The sequence below is a fragment of the Beta vulgaris genome, chromosome 8 (genome assembly GCF_026745355.1).
Source record: "Beta vulgaris subsp. vulgaris cultivar EL10 chromosome 8, EL10.2, whole genome shotgun sequence".
Lineage (NCBI taxonomy): Eukaryota > Viridiplantae > Streptophyta > Magnoliopsida > Caryophyllales > Amaranthaceae > Beta > Beta vulgaris.
In genome coordinates this window covers 48,686,998-48,712,863 of record NC_079209.1, presented here as the reverse complement: position 1 = coordinate 48,712,863, position 25,866 = coordinate 48,686,998, and the positions used below count along the sequence as shown (strand labels likewise).

The following is a 25,866-nucleotide window of genomic DNA, read 5'->3' as shown; positions in this document are numbered from 1 at the left end:
CTATGAGTTTTCTTTTAAGACTTTTTGACGACTTCTTTTCCAAAACATTTTCAATCAAAAACATTTACAACGAGGTAGTCAAATCCGCATTCATCTTCCATTGGCAATAAAAACATGCCTACAAAAACATTGTTAACGTTTTCGAATCTCCAAATGGAAAAATGTAAGTATTTGTGATTCCCTTACATAAAAATCACTTATATAGATCTTGAAAATGTTTCATAAAAGATCATAATTTAGCTATACATATCTAATGAAAAATCATATTAGTTACACGCACTTGAAAAATGATTTTGCATATTGGCTTAAAATTGGTTTTCAAATAGAATTCTGAAATGGGTTTTCTGGAAAACGGATATAGCTTAACTTTGAATTTTTAACCTCGTTTTATTTTATTTTTTTTCTTTTATTTGGACTAAGTATTCGGTGGTCTGCATTCATAATGGGGGGAGTATACAGATGTAATATACTCTTGTAAGGGGTGAAACTCGATTCTAGGACCTCTGAGATCAAGGTGATCGATGCCAACACCATTTAGACCATCACTTGCTGCTCGTAAAGACATTTTTATGTGTGCACATAGACCATCAGGAAAAGAGGTCACAAGTCAACAAAATATGAAGTTTTAATACATAGATAAATAATATTAATTATACGAAAACAGTTTAGATTTATATTGCTGAATGCTGATGACATAGTATGGCTTTTTTTTTTTTTTTTAAGAAAATGTCGTATGACATTCTACTTATAAATTAATTTCATTCTAAAAAAAATAAGAAAACAAATCCAAACTAATTGTGACCTGTCTTTTTTTTTTTTTTTTTGAGGGGTCTTGTCTTTTTAGTAAGTCTAATCTTAATTGAACACCTAATTTTTGCCAACTTACTACAATCGTCCTAATTAGTAGTTATCAAGGAGATCAAAATTCAAAGAAAGAAAAAGAAAAAGCTAGACAATTGCACAAAATTCATAATTTCTGGGCAAAAAAAAAAATATCAACAATTCAACATGAGGGTTTTGCGGGTTTTCCCCCCTTTTCCCATACAGCTCCCTTTTCCCACGAATTATACCCGTTCTTTCATCAACACTACTTAATTAATTTAGGTTTAATTAATCTAATTAATTCAATTTAATATTTTTACATCGTACTCTCTAAATGAAATGATAATAATTTATTACAAAAAAAATCCCAGTTAATAATTCCCAACATCATTCATCATGATGTTCTTCCCAGTGGTGGTTTTTTCTTCCCAAGAGGAAGACTCTCCCTGCCCAAGACAAGGTGATTTTCCAAATTTTCTCCCTTTTTTTTGTATGTTAAGATTCCTTAATTTTTTTTTATTTAAGTTCTAATTTAATTTTCATTTTTTCGTTTTCATATAATTTTTTCGTGGGATTACATAAGCTGATTTTTTTGTGGGTATTTTGTATATTGTTATGTCAATTCATGTGTTAGTAGTTAGATGGTTGTCAATTCTGGGTTGTGATTGTTGTCATGTTGCTTTTGAGGTTTGAAATACTCTTTTTAACAAGCTGGAGGTGAATTTGTTTGTTTGTTTGTGATGAATTGTATAGCAAAAGTTTTGATTTTGATGAAATTTTGGGCTTGGAAAAGCAATAATCGAGTTCACTTGAGCTTGGGTTATTCAGGAAGTTTAGAGTTTTGGAGATAGTTTGAGTTTGATCATGTGGGTACAACGTCCAAAAATGTGAAGTTTATAGGAAGTGGATAGTATAAATATTCAGTTGATGTTTTAAACTAGAAGCTGGATTGGGCTTGTCGTATTTTTTTCCTATGACAAAATTGTAATGAGTTGACCATATTCTTGTCGAGGAAGGAAGTGCAAAGTGTTTGTGTGTGTGTGTGTGTGTGTGTGTGTGTGTGTGTGTGTGTGTGTGTGTGTGTGTTGTTCGGGGGTGGGGAGGGGAGGGTTGGGAAGCTGGAAAGAGTAGAAGGGCTACCCAGTTCATAAATGTTACGAACAAATTGTGTTCGCTTTGGTAACCAAAGGTGAAAGTAGGGGGGAGTAGGGGAAAGTGTAAAAAGTTCGGGGAACTTTGGGTAGTTTGCTCGAAGTTCTATTAGAGGGCATTGTTCCAAATTGTTACTTCATGCTTTATAAGCTATAATATGCACCATTTACTTTTTAGGTTGTTGCCAAAAGAATGCTCAATTCCTTCTTTTGGTCGGAGGTCCCATGCTTTCTTCTCACATACTTCATAGACTAAGTGGTCCCACCATTTCACTTATTCACCAACTCTACTCAACCAAATATTAGAAGTTTTGCCAAACCCATTTGGAGCATTCTATAAGGGATAGCAGTAGTATAAATAGTTAGAAACTGTGCATTCGTCATATTATATTAGTCTCAAGTGCTCCAGAATAAGGTTATGTTTCATCTTGATCTTCGTAGACCTCGTAGAGCAGGATGAATCCCGAGTCTGATGCTTGACTCCAAAAGTCATACGCATTTCTACTGTAGGAAAAATATGGTGTAATTTACCATTAAATCTCTAATATTGTGTGAGGACCATGGTATGGAGGAGCTTGATAAAGGGGCAAATACGAGTTGCCATAATTTATGTCGCTTTTAACTTTCAGGCTTTTGCAACCATTTGTCTGGATATGCTCATTGTTCCACTGCAAAATGTCCGCATGGCTCGATTTTTACCCTTCAAGATGTTCTAGTATCAGGGAACCAGATTAACTCACTGTGGGCAGCTTAAAGTTGTGGTTGAGGCTAGAACTAAGGGGTTTGTGGATTGCACTATTTTTAAATTATGGAACATGTACTGCACTCACACAATCCTTCAAAAATATCGGAGCACTAGCTTGGCTTGTTTCTCATTCTTTACCACCAGGTCAAGACTTCATTGGCAAGTTGACAGTAATGGTCAATTTGTAAAGAAGTGTACTAATATGGATATCTTACTATTTAAAGATATCTGGAGGATAAAACCTTATTTAGGAAAATACCTATGAGGAGTCTAGAGAGTATATGATTATTGCACTTATGGAAGCTTGGTAACTTAAGCACAGCTCAAGGGTCTGACTGGGTGACATTTATACAAGACACTAGGAACACTAAATATTCTTTGGGATCTTTTATTTTTAACGGAAATTAGGTTCATTGTTTCTCACAAAAATTTTGGGACGTGGGAGTTTCTGGAGACTATAGGCTATTCCCGCCACCCGTTCCTGATTGTCTACTGTTTTCTTAAGATCTTGAAGAATCTTTAAAATGAGGAAATCTGCTTTGCCTTCTGCATTATTTTCTTATCGAGGTAAGTTCATGAATTGAAAAGAAGAAAAATGGAGAAGTAGAGAAGAAAATGTCTCTTCCTCTATCATACTTTGTTTCACCACAAGACTGCTATTAGATCATGGTTTTCGAACTTGTGTACTTATACACGTGAAGAAAGAAAAGAAATTTAAAGAATACTATAGAAATTGAAAAGTCTGCTTACTAGTAGAGGTGAAATTCTTGCTAAATCTTTAGGCTGTTTCAAGTTTCGACAATTGAGATCAGTTTGGTGCGCTTGGAAAAATCCTAAGGACCCATTACTTGTTCTGTTTCGGTTTTCCATTGAAACATTTTGTGTAAATAAATCAAGATTTTTACTTGTTTTGACTTGCCTGCAGTGCATGCACAAAATTTTGAGAATCTCCTGATTATGCATGTTATCTCATCTTACTTTTCCATGTTTTAAGTGAACCTATTTCGTTTTTTTTCTTTTTCTGTCAGGTGAAGAGTTTACTGAGGAAATTGCTGTAATGGCTGAGAATGAAGCCTCAGGCAGCCAAGGATGGAGATCTTCACTCTCGTTGCCATCTTCAGAGGATGTTGCTAGAGCTGTGGCAGCTGCTGCTACTTCTGTTAGTTCACCAAGACCATCCGTAGTCTTCTCTTCAAATGACGATGGCTCTCATTCCCCGTTAAAGAGAATACAGAATCAGGTATCAAAGGTGCTAAAAGGCTTTTCAAAATCTTCCGACAAAAGAAGTCTCACTTACAATCCAGAAGTGTTAACAAAGCAAAAGCGTCAGTGGGCCAGCTTTCAGTTAGAATCATTGGTATTATCTTCATTTCAAAGTCTCGGCTGTGAATTAATGTCAGTTTCTTCTATTGTATTGCCATTGATTTGAGGGACTTAGGTTGTGATACCACTTGATTTTTTATAGTAAGTGGTTGCCTTGTTTGGGGCTTCATTTTTTGTGTTCGTACTCCATCACATTCTGGATATGTCCTTCATTTGTGATGTATGTGTTCCTTATTCTTGGCTATGCTTCCAGTTGACTTGAGTAGTTCCAATTTTGATTGAGCTTGTGAGACCTAAACTTAAAATTAGGTGGTAATAAGGTATCTATCAAAAATTTGGGTTATATTAGTAAATCCTTGTATATAATCTGTTTCTTTTGCTCTTTACATGCAGGACCAGCGTTCTTTTAAAGAGCCATCAAAACTTTTGGAGAGCATGGTAGTTGTTGGGCTTCCTCCTAGTTTTGATGCTCAAGAACTAAAAAAACGATTACTTGCTAGGAAGTCTGAGGGCTCAGGAAGATTTCGAATTGCTTTAAGTGGTCATAATCAATCTCGTGTAGAGCCTAACTTTGAGCCCCAGGTGCATACCCTAGCTCACATGTAAAGTCTTTTTAATGTGGTTTGGCATCATATCTTTAGGCATAATTTTTTATTTCTTCTCGTCGCAGGTTTTATTTGTTTATCCTCCAGAAAAGCAATTACCCCTCAAATACAGGGATCTTTTATCCTTTTGCTTCCCCGGTGGTGTCGAGGTTGGTTCTGCAATTTTGTTAGTCTACCACTAAACATTTGTGCTGTCTCAATATGTATAAAAATTATCATGTGTTTTTTTTTTTACTTCTCTCGGTAATCACTGACCTAGGGCAACATGGGGATATTAAGTATTCTGAAAACCTAGGCTACCCACCTCACTTCACTGGTATTGTTTTTGTTCTTTCATTTAATGAGCCTGTCTGCTGATATGATGGTCGATGGAGTCTGTTGACAACTTGAAAAAAAGAACTGGTTCTGTCTGTGATCCATTTTCTACTATCATGATCTCCGGGAAGAGCACCAGCTCTCCTGACATGCCATGTAATTCTCCGGTTCATAATTTTATTGGCAAAGAGATCTAAAGGTACACCTTCAAAAGAATATAGCTTCATGAACTTTGCCCCGCTGTTCATTGTAGTCTCTTCGTTTCTTCCAAAGATCCCATCGAACGAAAGCATGGAGAAAGAGGACTCATCTCTTATGCACATGGATATTTCAGCTGTCATCTTTCCGTATTAGGCAGAGTTTGAGGCAGTGGAAGGATCAAAAGTAAAAATAACATTTATGGTAGGTTCAGTCATAGAATCTGAAGAAAGCAAGGAAAAAGCTTTGAGAAATCATTTCTCAATTTTAAAAAAGACAAAGGGAAATATTATAGCAGTGGTCAGTCACTCCCTCCGTCTGTCGGAAGTTGCTCTACTTTGACTTTTGCACAAATCACATATTCCATTTGACCATATTTTCTAACTAATATGTCTCTCTGTTTCAGAATACTTGCAACCAAGCTCTTTGTCACGCAAATTAGTCAAAATAATTTAAACACATTATAACCCAATGACTCCTCGGTGTTTAAAAATTATTTAAAGTATTTTGTTCGTTCCCCTTATCTACCATCCTCCTAAAACTACGTGCCAAGAAGGTTGTTGTAAACAAATGTTAGTACACAAGATGATATTTGATTTGTTCAATGTTTTAATTTAAAATATTAACTATATATTATTTAACTAATTGATAATTAAAGATATTATCAAAGTTATGCATTGACAAGTAAGCCAAAATGGATCATCAATTTAAAAACGGAGGCATTATAAGAAAAGAACACTGGGGCGTGAGCTGAAACACACGTGTGTTATGTATAATGGACTGTTCACTCCACCCTTTTCCCAAAACAAGATGACGTTTTGCCAATATTGGGGAAATATAGATGAAACTCCTTACCTAATGATATCCGAATCTCTGACCTACTTCCTTACCCTTCATTAACATAGTACTTCCTACGTCCCATATAGATATTCTTCGTAGAACTTTTTGATTAAAAGTCTAACAGTTTGACCTTCAATATTTGAATAAATAAAGATCTTGATTTGTAATGCAATAGTACTTTCCTTAAATCCATTTTTAAATACTTCTACCAAAAGTATCATTATCTTTCAACATGAAATAATGCCTAAATTTTAGGTCTTGGAAATTGCAATAAGTTCACTAGGAATAATGCTGTAGGAATGAGGCATAAGGCTTTCTTTTTTCTTTTTCCTTTAGTGAATAAGGAAAGACAAAGAATAATTGAAGTAGGAGAAAAAACTACAATAAGATTGTAACTTGTAAGTAGTCCTCAACATAAGAATCAACAATGAACACCTATAAAAAAGGCCTACTTAAACAGACCTTTACCCTGAACCTCATATTTGTTCTACATTTTGTAACTTGAAGGTCCCTATAGGGTGTAAACACAGTGGTAAAAGAACCTGAGGCATTGATATAACTCGATAATTCTTGTTTGGGTTATATAGAGAGTCACTATGCTTTTTGTTTAGCCTAGGTCTTGTCCTTCTGAGGGGTTCAACAGGTTCGCTCATCATAGATATTTTACGCTTGAAAAATATCTAGTATTATAGTGGACAAGTCAATTATGTTTTCAAGAATTTGAGTTGGGTTGTCAATGTTGGTCTTTTGTCAGTGATATTAGAGGGTGCCCCAACTCATTTTTATCTTAATCATCTTTTAGTGTGTGAATATTGATGTCCTATACTCCTATTAGCGTTCTCTTGTAAATAGAACTAGCTGGATGTGCTAAAGTTGATTTCGAAGAGTTTTGAATCCTTGATAACTTATACACCTTATGTTCCACATTCTTATACTTCGGAGAATTTGTCAAGAACCAACTTTTAAGTATCACTTTTTGTCAAAAACCACCTTTTAAATTTAAGTGTTCACACAAAACCACCTTTTACATTTTTTTTTTTCAAAGGACGCCTTTTGCCGGAATCTCATTGTTGACTTCAAAACTCCGGCATTGACTTTCTCGTGACTAGCACGTGACCTAGCGAAAGTACGAAATCCCCATAAATTTGTCAGCATTCACCTTTTAAATCACTTTTTGTCAAAAACCATCCTAAAAAAAGTTTTACTGGATTTTAAACCTTAACTTCGAATATCTGATGTTGTCTTGCTCATGCTGGGCACGTGACCCAACAAAACACCCTTTTTCTTTCTTTTTCCCCATTTCTACTCTCTTTCTTCCCCTTTTTCCTCATTCTTGTCTACTCTAAACCCCTTCTTCTCCTTATTTACTCCTTTGATCTGTAATGGTCCACACATTGTTAACTCCATATCAAGCTTTGAATTTTTTTTGGATTTGTATTTAGAATCTCCCCCTCCCCCTCCCCCTCCCCCTCTTTCTTCCCTTCTCCAGTCCCTTTCTTCTACAATTGGTGTTTATAAGTATAATGTTGCGTCATTTACCCTTCTACTACATAAGACATTGTAATACTCACTTATGCTTAAGAGGATTTGATGGTAACACCCCTTTTACAGAGTTCATGTGCTAAAATGCTCCGCGATTTAGCGTGCTTGGCTTTGAGTAGTTTTGGGATGACAAATCTCCTAAGATATTTTAGGGCGTGCATGTGTGAGGACAAAATGCGTGGGAGGGATATGCATTGTTTGTGGGGCTTACTGTGTGTCCTGGATGTGCATTTGGTAACAACTTGCACCCCATGAAGGTTTCGGAAGCATGAGTAATTCTTAGTTATAGACATTGAGATGCATCTCTTTAAGAAGTCATCTTGTTATTGAAGTTAAATTTAACATATTTTTTTGTCTTTCCCGTTTTTTTTTTTTCTTTAACATGAAATTATTGGAAATTACTTGTCAGTTTCTCAAGTTATTTCCTTCTTTTTTCTTCATTGTCCTAATCTTCTGCCAATGTATTAGTGCATTTATGCTCAGTGTTCATATGTTTTTTCCTTGAAGGGGTCTTGACGCAATTCTGGTATGTATTTACAGGTTCATGCTATTGAGAAGAGTTCTTCAATGAGCGAGTTGAATGAGATACTTCTTGGACAGGTATTTGTCATCTTACTGACTTCATTACTGTGTACATTTCGATAATGGTGAAATCATAAGTGTTTTTTCTTTCTTTAATTAGTTTATTAGTCAGATAAGTCAATACTCATTTGTGAAGTGAGTACTAGTGTTAGAACCAAGCTTAGATCTAAAAGGGGTTCGTTATGATGGAGATCACATATAAAGGAAAGTAATGTATTTCTGGAGCCTTGGTGGACTGAATGGAAAGGGTAGGAGAGGGAAGAAAGACCATAAGGAAAGGCGATGGGAGGGACCATTGAGCTAAAGTGGTGGTGCTTGTTGACCAGCAAGAGAGCAGGGGAAAAAGGTGAGAGTGGTGAGGAGAAAGAATGGTGTGGGGAATATCCTACTTGATGGGGAAGTGCTGTGAGCCTGAGCTATACTGATTGGGGAGACTGTTGGAAAGAAAAAAGACAATGAGGAGGGAGCTAGACCATAGTAAAGTTTGGCTATATATTAAATTGTCATCAAAAGCCACTTTGGACTTGCATTTCATGTTAGCTTTAATTTTGATCTTGTCGCAGCCACAAGGCCCAAAACCTTCAATTCTTGATATTGTTAGCTTTTGACTCTTTTATTATTTGGTGGTTATGAAAATCCGTCCATGGTGATTGCAATCTAGTGCTTAAGGCTTCCAGCTAGTCCTGGGTTCTGTTGGTGATAAACAGGTTATATGGAATGGTTTACCACTTTTCCTCTTTTATTACCTGGTTGTTGCCTGTAATTTTATTTGCTGCAACACCCTGACTTTTGCACTATTCATATATTTCATTCGTTCTTTTATCATTGCAACACTTTGACTTTCACCCAACACATAACTTTGACCATTAATATCTTTAATAACAATTAGTAAACATTACAAAAGGTTGATATCATGAAAATATACATTGAAGCTAATCCAACAATGTATTACATAATAAAAATTTAAGTTATACTCCTTCTGTCCCTTACTAGATTTCCCATTTCTCCAATGCACGTTTTGTGTCATTAATATCTTTAATTACATATCAGTATAATTAATAAATGTTTGATTTCCAAATGTACACAATGAGACAAATCAAACAAGACCCCCCAGGACTACGTTTTATCTTTTATATTGAAGTATTTTTCGAGGATTTTCTTTACCTATGAATCGTGCGCAAGTTAGAAATGGGAAATCTATTAAGGGACGGAGGGAGTTTATATTAGCACAAAGTATTGTTGTAATCAGTATCCGAGTAGTGGAAAAGTCAAGACATTGCAATTATCAACTTAAATCGGAATTTTTTGGCGAATATATACAAATAATTTAGTAGGTGAGATGTTGGATTTATCTTATTGTATATTTGCAAACTATCAATATGGTCAAAGTTGTGAGTTGGGAGGTGTGAAAGTCAAAGCTATGTTACCAATAAAAAACAGAGGAGTCATCTTACTTGTTCGTAGTTATTGTTAATGAAATTAAATCTCTTTTCAATTTGTATTTTGTGGCTATAAAGGCACATCAGTGTCAATGGGGCTATTTTGACGAACTTCATGTGTCTGATTACATGATAAAAGAAAGAAGGATGTAAATATACCGGTTTTTTCACCATATACCCCTGACAAATTTTTTTTTGCACCATATACCCTTTCAAGTTTCCAAATTCACCATATACCCTTCACTTTAAAAAAAATACACTCACTTACCCTTAATGACTAACGATGTTAACGTCTGTTAGTCATTCACCCCTAATCCCCTCCTAACCCAAGTTAACTAACCTAAACCCTAACCCCCTCTAGCCTAATTAACCCTAAACCCTACCCTAATCTCCCCTCTAACCCTAAACCTAGCCTAACCACCCACCTACCGCCCCTCCCCCACCCCACCCCTTCCCCCACCCCAGCCACAACCCCCTTCCCTTTCCCCGGCAACCCCACCCCCTCCCCTTTCCCCGGCAACCCCACTCCCCTCTCCGCTCCCGCGCAACCACCACACCCTGAACCCAACGCCACCTCACCAACGAGAAATCCGGTCACAGCAAGTCACCACGGCCCTAAACCCAAACGCCACTACACCACACCCTGAATCCTCTCCCACACCACATCAAGTTGAAGGAGAAAAACAGAGATCGGCGATCCCCCTCCCCTTTGAAAAACAGAGACCGCGAGCGAAACAGAGGAGAGCTTCGAAAAACAGCGGTGCGTTTTTCCGGCGAAACAGAGGAGAGAATCTGGTGGGGTGGGGGTCGGCAAAAAAGAGGAGAGGTAGGGGTGGGGGTCAGGTGCGAAAATCTGGTGGGGTGGGGTCCGGCGAAACAGAGGAGAGGTGGGGGTGGGGTCCGGCGAAACAGAGGAGAGGTGGGGGTGGGGTCCGGCGAATCAGAGGAGAGGTGGGGTTGGGGGTGCGAAAATCCGGTGGGGTGGGGTCCGGCAAAACAGAGGAGAGGTGGGGTGGGGGTGCGAAAATCTGGTGGTGGTGGGTCAGGTGGTGGTGCTGGTTAGGGTTAGGGGTGGTGGGCTGGGGGCTGGGGATGGGGTGGTGTTGTGGGCTAAGGATGGGGTGGGTAAGGGTTAGTGGGCTTTTAGGGTTAGATTTTTTTGGTTAATTAGGTTTAGGGTTTAGGGTTTAGGTAGTTAATTAGAATTAGGAGAGGATTATGGCCTAATGACTAACGGAAGTCTAACACCGTTAGTCAAAAGGGTAAGTTGATGTATTTTTCAAAAAGTGTGGGGTATATGATGAATTTGGAAAGTTGAAAGGGTATATGGTGCAAAAAATTTTTTGTCAAGAGTATATGGTGAAAAAACCGTAAATATACACTAAGGCCCTTGCATTAAGCTTGCATTCCCTGCAAATGAAGAGCAGTGCCTGAATGCTTGATCAGACTATGCTGCTTTTACAATTTCAATTTACCTCCAACGCTTGCTCGTGTTTTCAGTTCTGTTTTTGTTTCCCCCTTTTCTCTGTTTTTTTTTTCTTTTTTTATGGGGGGGGGGGTGTTTGTGACTCATGGACAATTAAAGCATTTTGGTATTTATTTGGGTTTAAGGGGCAGTGAGGGATAATTTGGCATTCGTCACTCAACTGCTTTTAACATATTTATATATCTTTGCAGGAACATCTCAAACAGAGTGAGTTGTCTTTCGTGTTTCGTTTGCAGCAGGTAATTTGTTGAGTTTTGTATCCTTTGTGCTGCCTGTTATGTTAGCTTGGTTGCTGGTGATCTGATTTATTGGATTTATATATGATTTTGTGTATTCCCTACATTGTTAGGCTCTATCTGGTTGGTTGTTTGGAATTTGGAGTACAAGCAACCATAAAGAAACCTATGTCTACTTGCTAATAGAAAGACAGTCACTTTAAATGATATGAATAGAAGGGGTATCAGAAAGACCAAAGATTGAGCTGCAGATGGCCGATTACTCGTTCTTTTGGGAGTGAGCCCCCCTCACCTGTTCTGGTGACAAGTCATTATCCTCATAAGAAGGATAAAATCTTCATCCTGGGAATAGGTTATCTTGCTAATTACTCCAGGGTCAGTAGAAAGGGTTTTCTGCGTCCTGCTGAACTAACCTTTGGCTTCCTCTTATAGAATGGATTTAAGCTTTGACTTAGGTGATAAATCCCTAAGGGTTTATTTGTTGATAAACAAATGCGCTTCAAAGCAAGTATATTGCTAGTTTGGACATCAATATATACTAGATATTGGTGATGGCGAAGTATGTATTTCAAGATAGCCTGTTCGTGTTGGTTCTCTTGGCCCTTGGGGCATTAGGTGTTTGATGTTGCACAACATGTGCATCTGCAAGATACCTAAATATTCAATGAGATGGAATAACCAGGGAGGCAAGGTGGGATATTTTACACAGGAATTGGGAAAACTGACATTGAGATCTGTCTACTGCTTCAGAAGGGTGTTTAAGTTGGTGGTATCTTGCATCTTTGGTGGCATTTCATTGTTAATGTTTTTGGTGGTGTAATTTTTGGGAGCAAGGAGGCAAATTACATTGTGCGAAATCCTTTAGACGAAATTGATCTGAGTTTGTTCATTCTATAAGGGACAACTAGGCGAGGTTTATTTACAGGAGAAATATTGAGCTGAGAGTTAATTGTCGAACATCATGAATGATGGCTGTGGTCTTAAAAAGAGCTTCCTTGAAAGGTTTTCGAGTTATGTTTGTTTTTTGGGTTACTATTATGCGCATTTCTTATATTCAAACTGTATTAGTCCTTTTTCTAGTAATGCCTGCATACTTTTAACACAATTTAGTCACTTATACCTAATGACCATTCTATTTGATTTCTTTTTCTCTATAGGAAAAGTTGCCTTATTAATAAAAGAAATCGATCTGTTTTGGAATATTAGTTTAAGCTGCGCAGCTTCTCACGCAAACTATGTTTCCCAGGGTGCTGATAATTCAACTCTGTACGGATGTTGTATTTTGATGGAAGAACTTGTGGATAAACCTTCCCGGTTGATTTCTTTGATTTCTGATAGCCAACCTGTTAGCTCATGCTTGGGACGGTATATATTTACCACAAAACGCTGTTATTGCATACTTTCACGGTTACCCTTTTTCGGGTTGCATTTTGGTGTACTGAAAAGGTAGGTTAACACAACCTCAAAATTACTTTCTGTTATGAATTTTGTTGCTTAAATTCATTTAAGTTTGTTTTGTAGTACTGTTTTTAGATTGACTTGTCCAGCTATAAGTGTAGCTTTAAGGCTTTGGGCTTAGCGTTGTGGCTGCACTTCTTGCATTTTGGTTTTTTCAGAACTTTGTATTTGAATCTGAGTATCTTATTCAGGCTGTGTACTAGGATGTTCTTTATTGCCAAATCAGCATTCTTACTTGGGTAATTTTTATGGATCGTGATTCTTTATACTACAATAGATAAATATCAACATTTCCCTTAATATGTGCTTGGTTCATAACATATCTTTCAAAATAAGATGACTTGAAGAATTGATTACTGCTTTAGGAGAAAGAAGTTTTATTACAAGGTTTTGTTTTTTTATTGTCGTGTTGGGGGCAGAGAGGTAGGGTGTTTCTGGTTGACGACTTAGACTAGAAGGTAACTATTTTGAGATGTAGTACATGGAAAGCTGTACCCTTGCTAATGAGTTCTTCTTCTTCCTGCTTTATTATTGATGGGCTGAATGATTCTCCACACCTGGTACAATAGTATATGAAGTTATATGCCGGTCTTTGTTCATGTTTCTGCTTTGGAAAGGATGTAAAATTTTACAATTAGGAAGGTAGCATAATAGTGGATCCATCTTATTATATACTTGCATTTGAGTTTTTTTGGGCTTTGCTTGTCATTAAGTTATGCTACTGAATTTTTTGTGAGTCTCCACTCTTAGTATAAGGAGAAAGTAATCAATTAAGGCAAATGCTCCAATGCCTAGGTGTTCTTGACATATTTAAGTTTTTTTTTGTATTTTGGATTCCTCAAAGACGAGATTTTCCATTTAGGGTTCTTTCTTACAATTCACTGGCCATGAAGAACATGAATGCCCGAATATGCCATTATAGGGAATAGTACTGGTTGTTCAATATCCTTCCCACTGTCTTGTCGACACTAAAATTGCTTGTAGGTAATTTGAGACTTATTGGATGTTTCTGGCAGATTCATCCAGAAGGTGAAGAACCTTTTTCTGAAACTCCTTGCATTTTGATTTCCAGTGATAATGGCTGACAAGAAGGTAGTAGAACTTCGTTACGTCAGCTTGGTTGGGAAGAGAGACTCGAGGGTGTGGGTCTAAAAGTCTCACCAATTGATCCTTATTTGTTGTAGAATATTAGATCATTGTTGCCTTTTTGATCAAGGGTTTAACTTAGCCTCTTCATGACCGTAGGGGTAACTAAAGCAAATAGATAACGCTGCAAATGCATCAATCTGACTCCTTCCCATAGCGGGAGTTTGATAAGACCGTAAGAGGCTTTTAGTGTAATGTTATAGGCTTATAGCACCTCCTTTTTTAAAATAGACGCTCCATTTTTCCATTTTGCCTTGCACACTTGCCAATGCACAACTTTGACAATTAATCTCCCTAACTATACATGATTGGAACATTATTAAAAATTGATATTTTCAAAATATACTTCACGACCAATTCAACATCATCTTATATGCTAACATTGGGTTTTATACATATGTTGAAAATTATGGTCAAAGTAGAGTTTGTGAATAGTGCAAAAGACAAAATGGAGCATCAATTTGAAAACAAAAGGAGTAGTAATTTCTCATTATATTAGAAAGGCATCAACAATGCAAGGATATTGTTGCATTTCTTAGATACATATTTTTCATTCTTACCATCTTATATTTAATATCTATTTGGGAGTCTTTGTGGGGGCCAATTTGAGTGTGAGACAGTCTCATCTCATGTCAAAAATGCCACTCCATAATCCCCGGGGTAAATTATAAAGGTTAGCCTTATCTTATCGTACACCTCTCGTGTAGAAGAGTTTACTCGTGTGGGATAAAGTTGATTCTCTTGCTTCAATTGTGGGATGAAGTGGCTCCTAATTCGCTTGTGTGTGTCTTGTTTCTTTTATTTTTTTATATGATTACTTTGTTTACAATTTTTGAAAAGCTGGCCTCCTTTTAACTTGTTCTTCATTGAAAATATTTTCTTTATCTAAATACAAGCTTATTTTATCCCAGAAAGAGAAATTTAATCTCTATATTAATATAAAGCAGATGTTTTTCATATCGTTGGGAAGAGAAGGCCCATGATTCATCTTAATGTTAATAGCTTTGTCAGTACAATGCCCATCCTACTGTTGTTGGGATCATCTTCATATATCTAAATAGAAGTATATATTAGCAGTGGTCACTTGGACTCTACTCCGCCAAAGTCAATATGCAAACCAACTATACTAACCAGTCCCCACTTATTAACTGCTGCGTCAAAATTTGGAAATATTAATGGTAATGATTTTTTGCACCAGACAACTTTTTATAGAAGTGTAAGATGTACTTCTTGTTTTCTGAGCCCTTCTATTTTTTTTCTTCTGTTATGACTTATCTTTGGGTTACACATAAAGCACGGAAACCTCTGAGACCTCAGATTTCCCTGCTTCCCAACCATTTCCATTCCCGAAACCCTAGCCATTTTCGTGCTAATATAGACCAGAATTGATTGGGACTTGAGGTTACCTTGTTTGGAAACTCTCCGTTTCCTGATCCCCAATCATTTCCATTGCTACATAGGGTCACACATGAAGCACAAAAACTTTTGGGACATGAGCTTTTACCATTTCCCAAACGTTTCCATGCTACATAGGGTCACAGCATGACTGAACTGGGAACTTAAAGTAAACTGGAGGAGTTATACAACTTTAATCTTTGAATTTTGATGAGCCAGATTTGAGCCATCGACACTCAGAGAGATTGGTAGCTGGAATTAATATGCTTCCCTTTTCTTAATGTTGTATGCATGATTTAAGTTCTGTTTTAGTCCCTTCGATAACCGATTGTTTGTAATAGCCAAGATTAAGATACAGTTGGTAGATCTCGTATAATGAAATGTTGATGTTTCTGTGCAGCATATTTATGGAAGAAAGATTGGAACGCTTAACAAAAAGTATCAGTGTCTTGGATCTGGAAATGGCAGATACTGGTAACAAGGTAGAAGGGTTAGAAGAAAATGACGAAATGACTGTCAAATTGTCAACAAAACATATCTCGGAGGATGACACGGTTTCAAAACATATCTCGGAGGATGACACAAATGAAACCGTGGTAACTTCTCAATCATGTTCTAGTGGAACGACTGCTTCCACTACAGTGAATGATGTAGGAAGCCAGCTAGCCAACTCTGATCTCGAGGGAATCTCCTCCACTTTGAGGGATGATACTGATGATTCTCTTACAATCATAAGTTATGAAAAAGATACCATTGCATCTGATAAAGAGCCTATTGTAACCAAACAAAATTATGAAGCAAGTGATACCGATGTAGATAACTCTTCTACGAGCAAGCCAACCATGGAAAAGTCTATACCAGGTGCGGTTTGGCCGCTGCTTCGCCACCAGCAGTTTGAGAGTTCTGAACTTTCCTGCAGGTATGTGATTGCTTTTGCATTAGCTCTCACTATCTTGTGCTTAAGTTGGGACAAGGTTTTTGCCTCCTACGAATCAATCATTGCATAATTCTAAAGTATGATTTTGAGTTTAATGCTTTATACTCTTGGCTTGCATGGTTATCACAGATGTAGCAGAAAAAATATCTTTATAATTTTTTTTTGCAGTGCATCAAAAGACACAGATGTGGCTTAAGGAGTTAAGGCTCAAATTATCCCCTCTAAAGTGCCTCAATGAGCAAGAGGCACACTGTTAAGCACTTGCTTAAATCTACCATCGTCTAAGTTTTTCTTTATAACAAATTCATAACCATAGATAATTATTAAGATAATATTGGAGTAAACTCCATATTTCAGGACCTGAAGTTTTAATTTTATGATTACTACTATTGCTATTATTATCATCATCATTATTATGTTTATGTTATTTATCATTGAGGACCTCATTTCCATGGATGCTATAAGACTGCTGTACAAGTAATGTGGAAGGGGTTGGGGCTATTCAAAGTTCAAACTCTAAAAAAGGATCGTTGCATAGATATCGGAAAAAAACATTGCTGGCTAACTTTCCACAGATTCTCTCTTTTCTTTGGGCGTCTTACCCTGCTTCCGCTCCCCCCCTCTCTCTACAATTTCTTTCTCCTTTATCGGTATCACAAAGGTGCATTTGGTTCACAGCAAATCCAAGTTTTCTGCAATATTTGTCTCTCCTATTCTTCTTTGTATCTTCATTCCCAATAACAGATTGAGGAGAGACCCAATTGAATATACAAGAAAAGTAAAAGTGAACATTAACAGAAGAGGAGCTCCAAAAATTACAAATATGAAGCTCAATTAATTAGGAGTATGAACTTATAAATGCAACCTGGTAAAATGAAACTCTTCCACTCTCAAAATCGTGACTTGTCCAACTTCTACTTCCTGAATCTATTCAAACCACAAATCCAGGAAAGAAGAATAAATCACTACCCATTTGGTATTAAAAAAAAGTGCCCATCTATAGTACCCAGACAAAGAAGTAAAAGGGGAAACCAAGTAGAACAACACATCCCTCAAAGATGATCGATGAGTGACAATAACGCTAATAAAGAGAAGATGTTGGATCATCGTTGATTGCCTTGGAATCTTTATTATAGTTAAAGATAGAAAAAGGCTGAGACACTTAGAAGGCAAGAGTATATTCTCAAAGAAGTCTTTATCTTTATTTTTGCATTTTTTGGGTTAAGTTGAGCGCGAGACAGAGAGGAAGATTAAACTGAATTTTATGATCTTAACTATTCATTATCTGTCTTGGCATATGTTAGAAACTTAGAATGAAAAATCAAGTGGTTCCTCCAGGTCATGTGTGTATTGAACTGGATAGGATCCTGATACCTAACACGACATTCGGAACTGTGGTAGCCTGTGTTGATTTTTTTTCAGAAAATAAACTTGCTATATGTACACTACTTTCTTGCTGGTGAACACTAGGCAATAAAATTGGAATCTTTAAATGTGTGAAGGATGCTGTTCAGTTAATTCCACTTATTATTATTATTTTCTGCAAAAATGACATTCCTTTCCTTTTGGGAGGATCATTCAGTAACATTCTTTCTTCCAGATTTGTGCATATCTGGATCTTGGTATATCCTTTTGTTAGTGAAAGTTGTGTTGGCTGGTGGTTATTTTACTACTCCCTCCATCCCCCGGTAAACTTCCCATTTCTCACTTTCACGTTTGTCAATGCATGTTTTGTATCATTAATATCTTTAATTACATATTAGTAGCAATGTACTCCATGAGACGAATCATAAAAGACCCCACATGACTATGTTTTTTCTATATTGGAAAAAAGCTTTTTGGAAGATTTTCTTTACTCATGAATAGTGCAATAATTAGAAATGGGAAGTCTAATGGGAAGTTTTCTGCTGTTAATGTTTTTGATGTATTATTGCTACCAGAATGCCATAATGCTTGGATGTCCTCTATATAATATTATCATAATGACATGTTTCACCAAATATTTGACTTTAGAATGCTTGAATGATATGTTCTAATTTCCCTATGTAGTCAGGGCTCTCCTTGTGACGAGAGACAATTGAGGAGTGAGAATGATGAGACAGATATTAGAGAAACATCTATCTCTGGCCAGGGAGATTTTAGCAGCCATATTGACATACTTGACTGGGCTAAGGTCTGTATTTCAGTTCCCATGAAATTAGACATTTTATAGTAGCCTTCTTGTAATTTGTATCTTAATTTTTTGCTATTAATTATGTACTTGGGAATTCAAACCTTTACAGGCAAATAGTCATGGGTCTTTACAAATTATATGTGAATATTACAAGGTTGATTGTCCGCCAAGGGGTTCAGGTATTACTTTTCATCCGCTAGAGCATTTGCATCCTTTGGAGTTTCATAGGCCAACTGAAAAAGCCCTGGATGTTTCTGGCTCACCGCTAGATCTAAAATCGTGTAGGACAAGCCTTGAGAGGGTAGAGGTATTAAGACTTTATTCACCTTCAAACACTAATGAATTTTACATCTAATATGAGTATATCCTAACTTTTGTAGCAAGTAATTAGTGTTACTTTTTCCTTGTTTGATTATACATATAACAAATTTAGCATCTGAAAATGTGTTTCCCCTTTTTCAAGGTACTGAATGCGTTGATATCTGAGGAAGAGGCTACATCTTTATCAGTAGTGACCATTTCATGCATTTGTGGGTTTTTAAGGCTTGAGCATGTAAGTGTTCTCTAAACTGATGAATCGATGAGTTTTCCTGTTTCTTCTTATATACTTGTTCTGACTTTTACATATGCCTTTAAAGACTTTTGGGACCTAAAAAGAGTTGCTTAAATTTTAATTCTTGTTGCTCGTCGTATGGGACGTATGAGATAATTAAACCATGATTAAATGGAGAAATATACTGAATTTCTACTTTTCGCTGTCTCCATTTCTGTTTCTCTTCTTTACCTTTTTGGTTTTGAAGTAATAAGGTTATGTTGTTGCTGGATATACCTTTTGTAAGGCACAAAGTCATCAATGATATTTTGGAATTCGGCATAGAAAGCAATAAAATTGTGCTTATAATAAGTTCTTGTAAAAGCCTTATATGGACCTGCTCAGTATGGACCTAATGCTAATTCATGTGATTTATGAAAAAAAAGGTTATTATATAAAAAAAAAATAGATATAAAAGATAAGTAGATATAGATTGTAAAGTTTGCCTAATTGCCTATATGAAAAAAAAAAGTTACAATGTCAGAAAGTAAAATTTTTATTATGATAAACTAATGTAAGAAAGAGTTACTATTTAAAAAAAACAGTCACTATAGTAGTTAGTAACTGTATAATATAACTTAAGATTTTAAAAGGTTACTATATGGAATAAAAGGACTATGTTAAATAAGTGGCTTTGGTCCACAATAATATTGCTGTGAACCAGGTCCACGAAGACTAACTCTAAGTTCTTAATATTTGTCTCCACTTCTTAAATGAACTCATTTAGGGGTATTAACTAAATGATTTTCTAATTTGCAGGTCTTGACATTGTTTGCAGGAGCCTTGCTAGAGAAACAGATCATATTTGTTTGCTCTAATTTGGTATGTATAATTTTAATGAAGTATAAGTGGCTTTACTATACAGCTTGTGAAGGGCATTCTAAATTTGTGCTTTCTCTAATATGTTGGAGAAGGGCTCTCATACACTCATCCTTATGCTACTTTGATCTTCTAAACATGAGCTATAGAAATCTTTACAGACCCGGTGCTTTAATCTATTTTGAAAGATAGAATTATCCTTAAGGGTGCAACTCGTAATGATTATCATTGCTCTGCTTCTGAATTTCGTTGATTTGTCTGTTGAGGTTATAAAAAAAAAATTAAGCATGCCCGGAATGAATCTGTGATGTTTGATTGAATGTTGAGAAAACTACTCCTGCATTAGATAACTTATCTCAAGTGAAAAGGGTTGATTCCAAGCAGCTGCCCTTATAGCTGTATATGATCATAGTTTCTTTATGTCCTCTTTTAGCTGTTTTCCATAAGATTGACCGTCTGTCTGTTGAACTTTAGTTCCTTCACGTCTAACTGATTACAGACACTCGTTATGATACTGGGCCAACTTCTTCCTTAGCCAGAGAAAACTGTTTTTTATTTTATTTTTAATTGTTTGACTCAAGAAGCCATCTCGTTTGAAGCTTGTTTAGGAGTTTGGTAGGTGACCAAAATAAGACGAGAGGTCCAGACCAGAAATCTTTTTTTCTTTTGGTTATCTAAGTTATTGTTTTATTTTGTTGCTTTTAGTGTCATCCTACTGTCCTAAGGTACTCTGTCCTCTCAATTTTATGTCTTATGTGCTCTTCGGAGTTCGGAGTCATTATGTAAAGGTGTTCGCTCTAGTTCGATTCATCCTATTAAACTTTTGCTACTATTCTTTAATCACCTATTACTCAAGGAAAAAAGATTTCACATGTAAACTTCTCGTACCATCCGCGTCTGAAGGCTAATTCTTAAACGACGCCTAGGAGATTGATTGTATCCATAGTGAGGCAGAGACAGTAGTTTGATGGGTAGGGTTATTAATTTCCAAGTCTAAACACATTGTTCTCATTTGCTAGCACTAGACAGTTTTCCTTTCCTTTTTTTTCTTTGGGGGGGGGGGGGGGGGTTTAGGGGGCAACTTATTTTTACCCAGGTGGGCTTAGAAGCCTGTGATAGGCAGCTTGCTTAGGGCCCATGTATGCCTTACCAAGAAGCCATGCTAAATTTTGCCATTTTGACTAAGGCTTTGTTCTTTCATGTTAAGAACCCTTCTCTGAACTAGGAAGTATTAACCCTTTTTCAATTAGGAGAAATAACTAGGCAAGTCCCTAGAAAAGGGCCACCCAAAAGCATCCTTTTGGAAAATGATCAGGGAGAGCCGTAAAAGGCAAAAGAACCAGAGGTGAACCCATATGTAATTGATCGAGAAGAGTGCCACGATTTGCCATAAAGTCCACCGTCTGTGAGTTAAGCTTGCCAAATTATATTGTCAATTTCCCAGATATATGTCGATAATCTATGAATGGAATAAAACAAACTGTTATCTCCTACTACAAGAAGATTTATAATGCCTAAAATCGAAGCTTCATTACGGGCTTCTCGGAGACCAAATGCTTCTGCGTGGAAAATAGAACAGTAATTTTGAAGAGCCTTACAACCTTCCAAACAAAGATCACCATTATGATTCTTAGTAATAAAATCCCAATCTGTCTCTCCCTTGGAGTCATTAATATATAGCTCAGAAAGGGGGGTGGGGGGACCAAGAAAAACAAAGATGACCTGCATTTTTCATCATGGCCAAAGAGGCTACTTAGGGAAGGGATGCAGGATTATCCTAGTCTTATAATTCGGAGGATAAAACTCATGAAAATAGTTTTTAGTAAGAAGGGATGGATCAATGAAATAGCTTTCGGAATAAAAGATATCAACTTTTTGGTATAACCAAATTATACCAAATTTATCCTCTTCCAGGAGATCTAAGCTAGACATGCAAAGTTCAACACTCGGGACTCTGGAGCCTTTTACCTGAACAAAGAGCATAATGAAGGTGTTGCCATAGGCCTCTTGTCTTCTAAGGAAAGTCGGAAGGCTAATGAAAGAGAAGGTGGAAGTGTTTTCAGGTGGTAGCTGCTAAAAGAGCATTCTTGAAGAACAAAAAAATTTACTCTTATTTAGTCTTTCTTTGGTGGAGAGAACAATCTAAACAAAGTTTCGGATCTGCAAGGGAACATTTAACTTCTAAATCCAACGAAACTCCACCTTTAAGAGGTAGATGGACTCAAACTTGAGATAAAATATAGTGGTGAAAGAGCCATGAATGGACGGAATTGGAACATTAGCAATTTTTCCGACCAAATAAGAAGGAATAACGAGAGCTTTGGAAAATTTCCCTCAATGTGTTATTGTTCTTTATACTTAGGGGGCGTTTGGTTTGGAGGAAACTGGAAAGGGAAAGGGAATAGAACCTCTTGATTCCCTTTTATGTTGTTTGTTTTGGAGGTTTGTTTTCTCCCCCTTTCCCCTCCTTACCCCCAAATCCCTCTAATTTGATTACCCACACCCCCCCAAGGTTTCACATTCCCTTTCTTTGACTCATCATTGACCACCTCCTTGACATCCAACCACCACCACCAAACCATCACAACCTAACCCAATCACTACCACCACCAGCCTCCTCCACCTACTCAACCAACCACCACCCAACCGCCACTAGAACCGCCCACTTAAGACCACCCAACGACTGCCCAACCACCACCAGAACTTCCCATCTAAGACCACCAACCACTGCCCAACCCACCACTTGAAATCTGATACTAGCACCCACCACCAAAACCACCACTCACCTCACAAACCCTAGAAAAATATGGAAGATTAGAGAGAGAGGGGCGACAAAAAGTCCAGCGGCGAGAAGGGCAGGGGGATGCGACGGGGCGGCGGGGAAGGGGAGGGCGACGACGGAGGCACTGCGAGAGGGGGAGACGCAGGGGGATTGACTGCGAAGGAGTTCCATGGTGGACGCGACTGACGGGTTGTGGGTCCTGCTGCAAGGGGAGGGGAGGGTACCGGTGCGGCGGCGGAATCGGGGTCGGGAGGGGCCGACGACAGTACTGGATGTGGAGAGGTGGTTGGGGTATCAAAGAGAGATGTGCTATGGTGGTGCTATGGTGGATGGAATAGCAAGAGGAGGAAGAAAGAGGAAAGACAAATGTGCCAACCAAACAACCCATTAAATCTAAGGGTTTCGGTTTCCTTTCCTCCTCTACCCCTTTCTTGATTCCATTCCCTTTACCCTGTGGTAACCAAACGCCCCCTTAGTATCTTGCACAGATTACGTAAAATTTGATAGAGGAGCTTATTGTAGTGCTTGGCTTAATTTATGTGGAAGCCCCTATCAAGACAAAGTAATCTTTTATTGCATTAAGAATCATTAAGGGTGAGTTGGGGTAGTATCATAAGCCTTGTGGAACCAACTAGAGAATTGGGGGCACTTGGGAAAAAAAAATTGCCAAATAAAGAAAGATCAAAGTGTGAAGAATAAAATAAATTATACTACTGCCAAAAACAGTGATGAATTATACTCTAAAAATAATACACCTTCATCGTTAAATGGTTGTAATACTTGAGTTTCATGTTTGTCAATGCACAACTTGTTAAAATATTAATCTAGAAAAATCTTGAAGGAAAGAGTTTAAAAGCAGTGAAACCAGGAACGCGGGACGTATGGCCGAATCGCGTCTTGAGTCATTCGTACCGAATCGCGGAACGAACGCGACCCAAATCGCTGCGGTTCGCGTCTCAGTACGGTGGTCATGGCGTTTCCTTTTTCTTCTTCAAGTGTTCATAATTTTGAATGTACAAGCTAATGACACAACTATGACATTTGCATGTAAGAGGCAAAGATATGCAGATTGAGAACTAAAAATATTTTGATGATGTAATTGAGAGTTGAAACCTTTCATGTGTTTGTCACTTTGTTAGTTAACTTTTGGACGTTTATGTACTAGGTAATATGAACTTATGAAGTATGAAGTTATGAACTATGGAGGTTTTTCTTTTATGTAATCATATTTTGAGAAATGGATTAATGGTAATTAATATTTTAATTTTAAATACATTTTTAGTTCTGTTTTTTCAGATTTTTAAAAATATATATATATATATATATATTATATAATATATAATATATAATATATATATATATATATATATATATATATATTAAACTAAACACCAAACGTTCCCGATTCACTCAAGGTAGCGTTTCCCGTTTCCGTTTCCGTCCCGCGTTTCGTATCGAATTTCGTTCCTTATATCACTGTTTAAAAGTCTAGTGACTGTATTATACCTAGAATGATCTACTCTATCTAATGTCCTAGAAGAATCTAACTAAGGAAAAAAACATCAGAACTTAAGAATGTTAATGCATTGCTTAACCAATTACCTATAATACAAGATGATGTACTATTGACTTGAAGCAAGCAATTAAAATCAACTACTTCCCAACATTGCTCTCCTATACTGCCATCAGTCATCAAAATTGTCTTCCAATTATAAAACTCACTACAACTTCCGCCATATATTTCTAACACAACTTTGGATTCTAATATCTTTAGTTATGTATGTGTTAAAAATTATAGAAAGTTGATAATATGAAAATCTATATTGAGACAAAGTTAATAACATTATACCTAAAAGAAATTATTTGTTTGAGACAAAGTTGGACTGTTAGACATCTAGCAAGGATCGTATTAGGAAGATGAAGTAGCAGACATGCGTATGTTTGAGATGGATGTGTGGGTACACCTAAAGTGATGCATTTATGATGAAGATATCTTAAAGAAGGACGAAATTCTAGTTATCGAGAATAAGATAAGAAAGAATAGGTCATGTTGGTCTGGGGATGTGAGACATTCATATATATTTTACAGGTAATGGTGGTTGAGAGTTGGGATTATGGACATTCTAAAAGATCTCGAGGGATGCCAAATTGACTTAAAAAGGGGATGTTAAGAATGATATGAAGAAATTAGATTTGTTACAGCGTATAGCACTTGATAGAAGTGAGTGGAGTCAAAAAATCTGCATAGATGACCACCGTTGTTGTTGCTGTTATAAATTTTTCTTTTTTCTAAAATTGGAACTGTTTGATCTGCACGCTTTGTTGCTTGCCAACACACAAATGTGAACATTAGTATCTTCAATTATTTATTAGTTTAAAATATAAGAAATTATTTAATAGTTTCATTGAGCCAGATCCCATAACAATTGTTTTTATATGTTAGTTAAAAGATATTGTCAAAGTGGGGTATGTGAACAGTGTAAAACTGTTGCAATCATTTTTCATCCTCTACATAACTAATTGGGAAGATAGTTTGGCCAATTTTGTTGACAAAATAACAGATTTGACAGAAAAAAAAAACCATTTCAATATGGCGAGTCACCGTTGCGCACAGATGAAATGGCAAGAAGGATGTGGTTTTTATTACAGCACTAAATAACGGGGTTTCACGTAATGGCAATTCCAATATCCGTTGCAGGAATGGCCATGAGCAGTAAGGTGGCTTGCCACTTTTCCTTTAAAATAGACGAACACCACATTGCTATGTTAAATTGCTCTGAAAAGCAGCTTAATTGAAAGGGAAGGTTTTATGAATCTGTGTCAATTATGTGTCCTGTGCAACATTCTCTTCCTTGAATAAGCAAGTGAATGGTTCTAATGTAATGCATCTTGAGATATAATGTGCCAGCACTTTCGCTTTCATTTGAAATGTGTTATTTACCTCCATGGAACATGTTTTTTGACTCTTGATGTAGGGAATATTGTCAGCTTCAGTTCTCTCGCTTATTCCTTTGATACGTCCCTATCAGTGGCAGAGCCTGTTAATGCCGGTACTTTTCTTCTTTATGATGTTTTTTCAACAACATAAGCAAAGCATCTTTTCTTAATAACTTTGCTAATGCATTGCCAGGTTTTACCAAATGATATGCTCGATTTTCTTGATGCACCTGTGCCATATGTAGTAAGTGTTATCTTCCACAGTCATGTACTCATATGTAACGTTTGATAAATTGTTAGGTTATGCTTCATGACTTTACTGACCTGTGTTATATGTTTCCTA

At 36.8% G+C, this 25,866-nt stretch overlaps 1 protein-coding gene across 1 annotated transcript in view; it reads left to right on the top strand.

Annotated features, from left to right (window-relative positions):
- Positions 1-429: 429 nt before the first annotated feature.
- Positions 430-25,866, top strand: part of LOC104883433 (hypothetical protein) — a 30,114-nt gene continuing 4,677 nt past the window's right edge. Inside the window, exons 1-14 of the mRNA XM_010667961.4 lie at positions 430-1,282; positions 3,747-4,075; positions 4,435-4,623; positions 4,712-4,795; positions 8,082-8,141; positions 11,240-11,287; positions 12,531-12,730; positions 15,684-16,202; positions 18,270-18,393; positions 18,503-18,700; positions 18,857-18,946; positions 19,745-19,807; positions 25,562-25,636; positions 25,717-25,767. Of these exons, the coding sequence (XP_010666263.1) occupies positions 1,219-1,282; positions 3,747-4,075; positions 4,435-4,623; positions 4,712-4,795; positions 8,082-8,141; positions 11,240-11,287; positions 12,531-12,730; positions 15,684-16,202; positions 18,270-18,393; positions 18,503-18,700; positions 18,857-18,946; positions 19,745-19,807; positions 25,562-25,636; positions 25,717-25,767 (2,094 nt within the window). The 5' untranslated portion in view covers positions 430-1,218. The remainder of the gene's footprint in view (positions 1,283-3,746; positions 4,076-4,434; positions 4,624-4,711; positions 4,796-8,081; positions 8,142-11,239; positions 11,288-12,530; positions 12,731-15,683; positions 16,203-18,269; positions 18,394-18,502; positions 18,701-18,856; positions 18,947-19,744; positions 19,808-25,561; positions 25,637-25,716; positions 25,768-25,866) is intronic.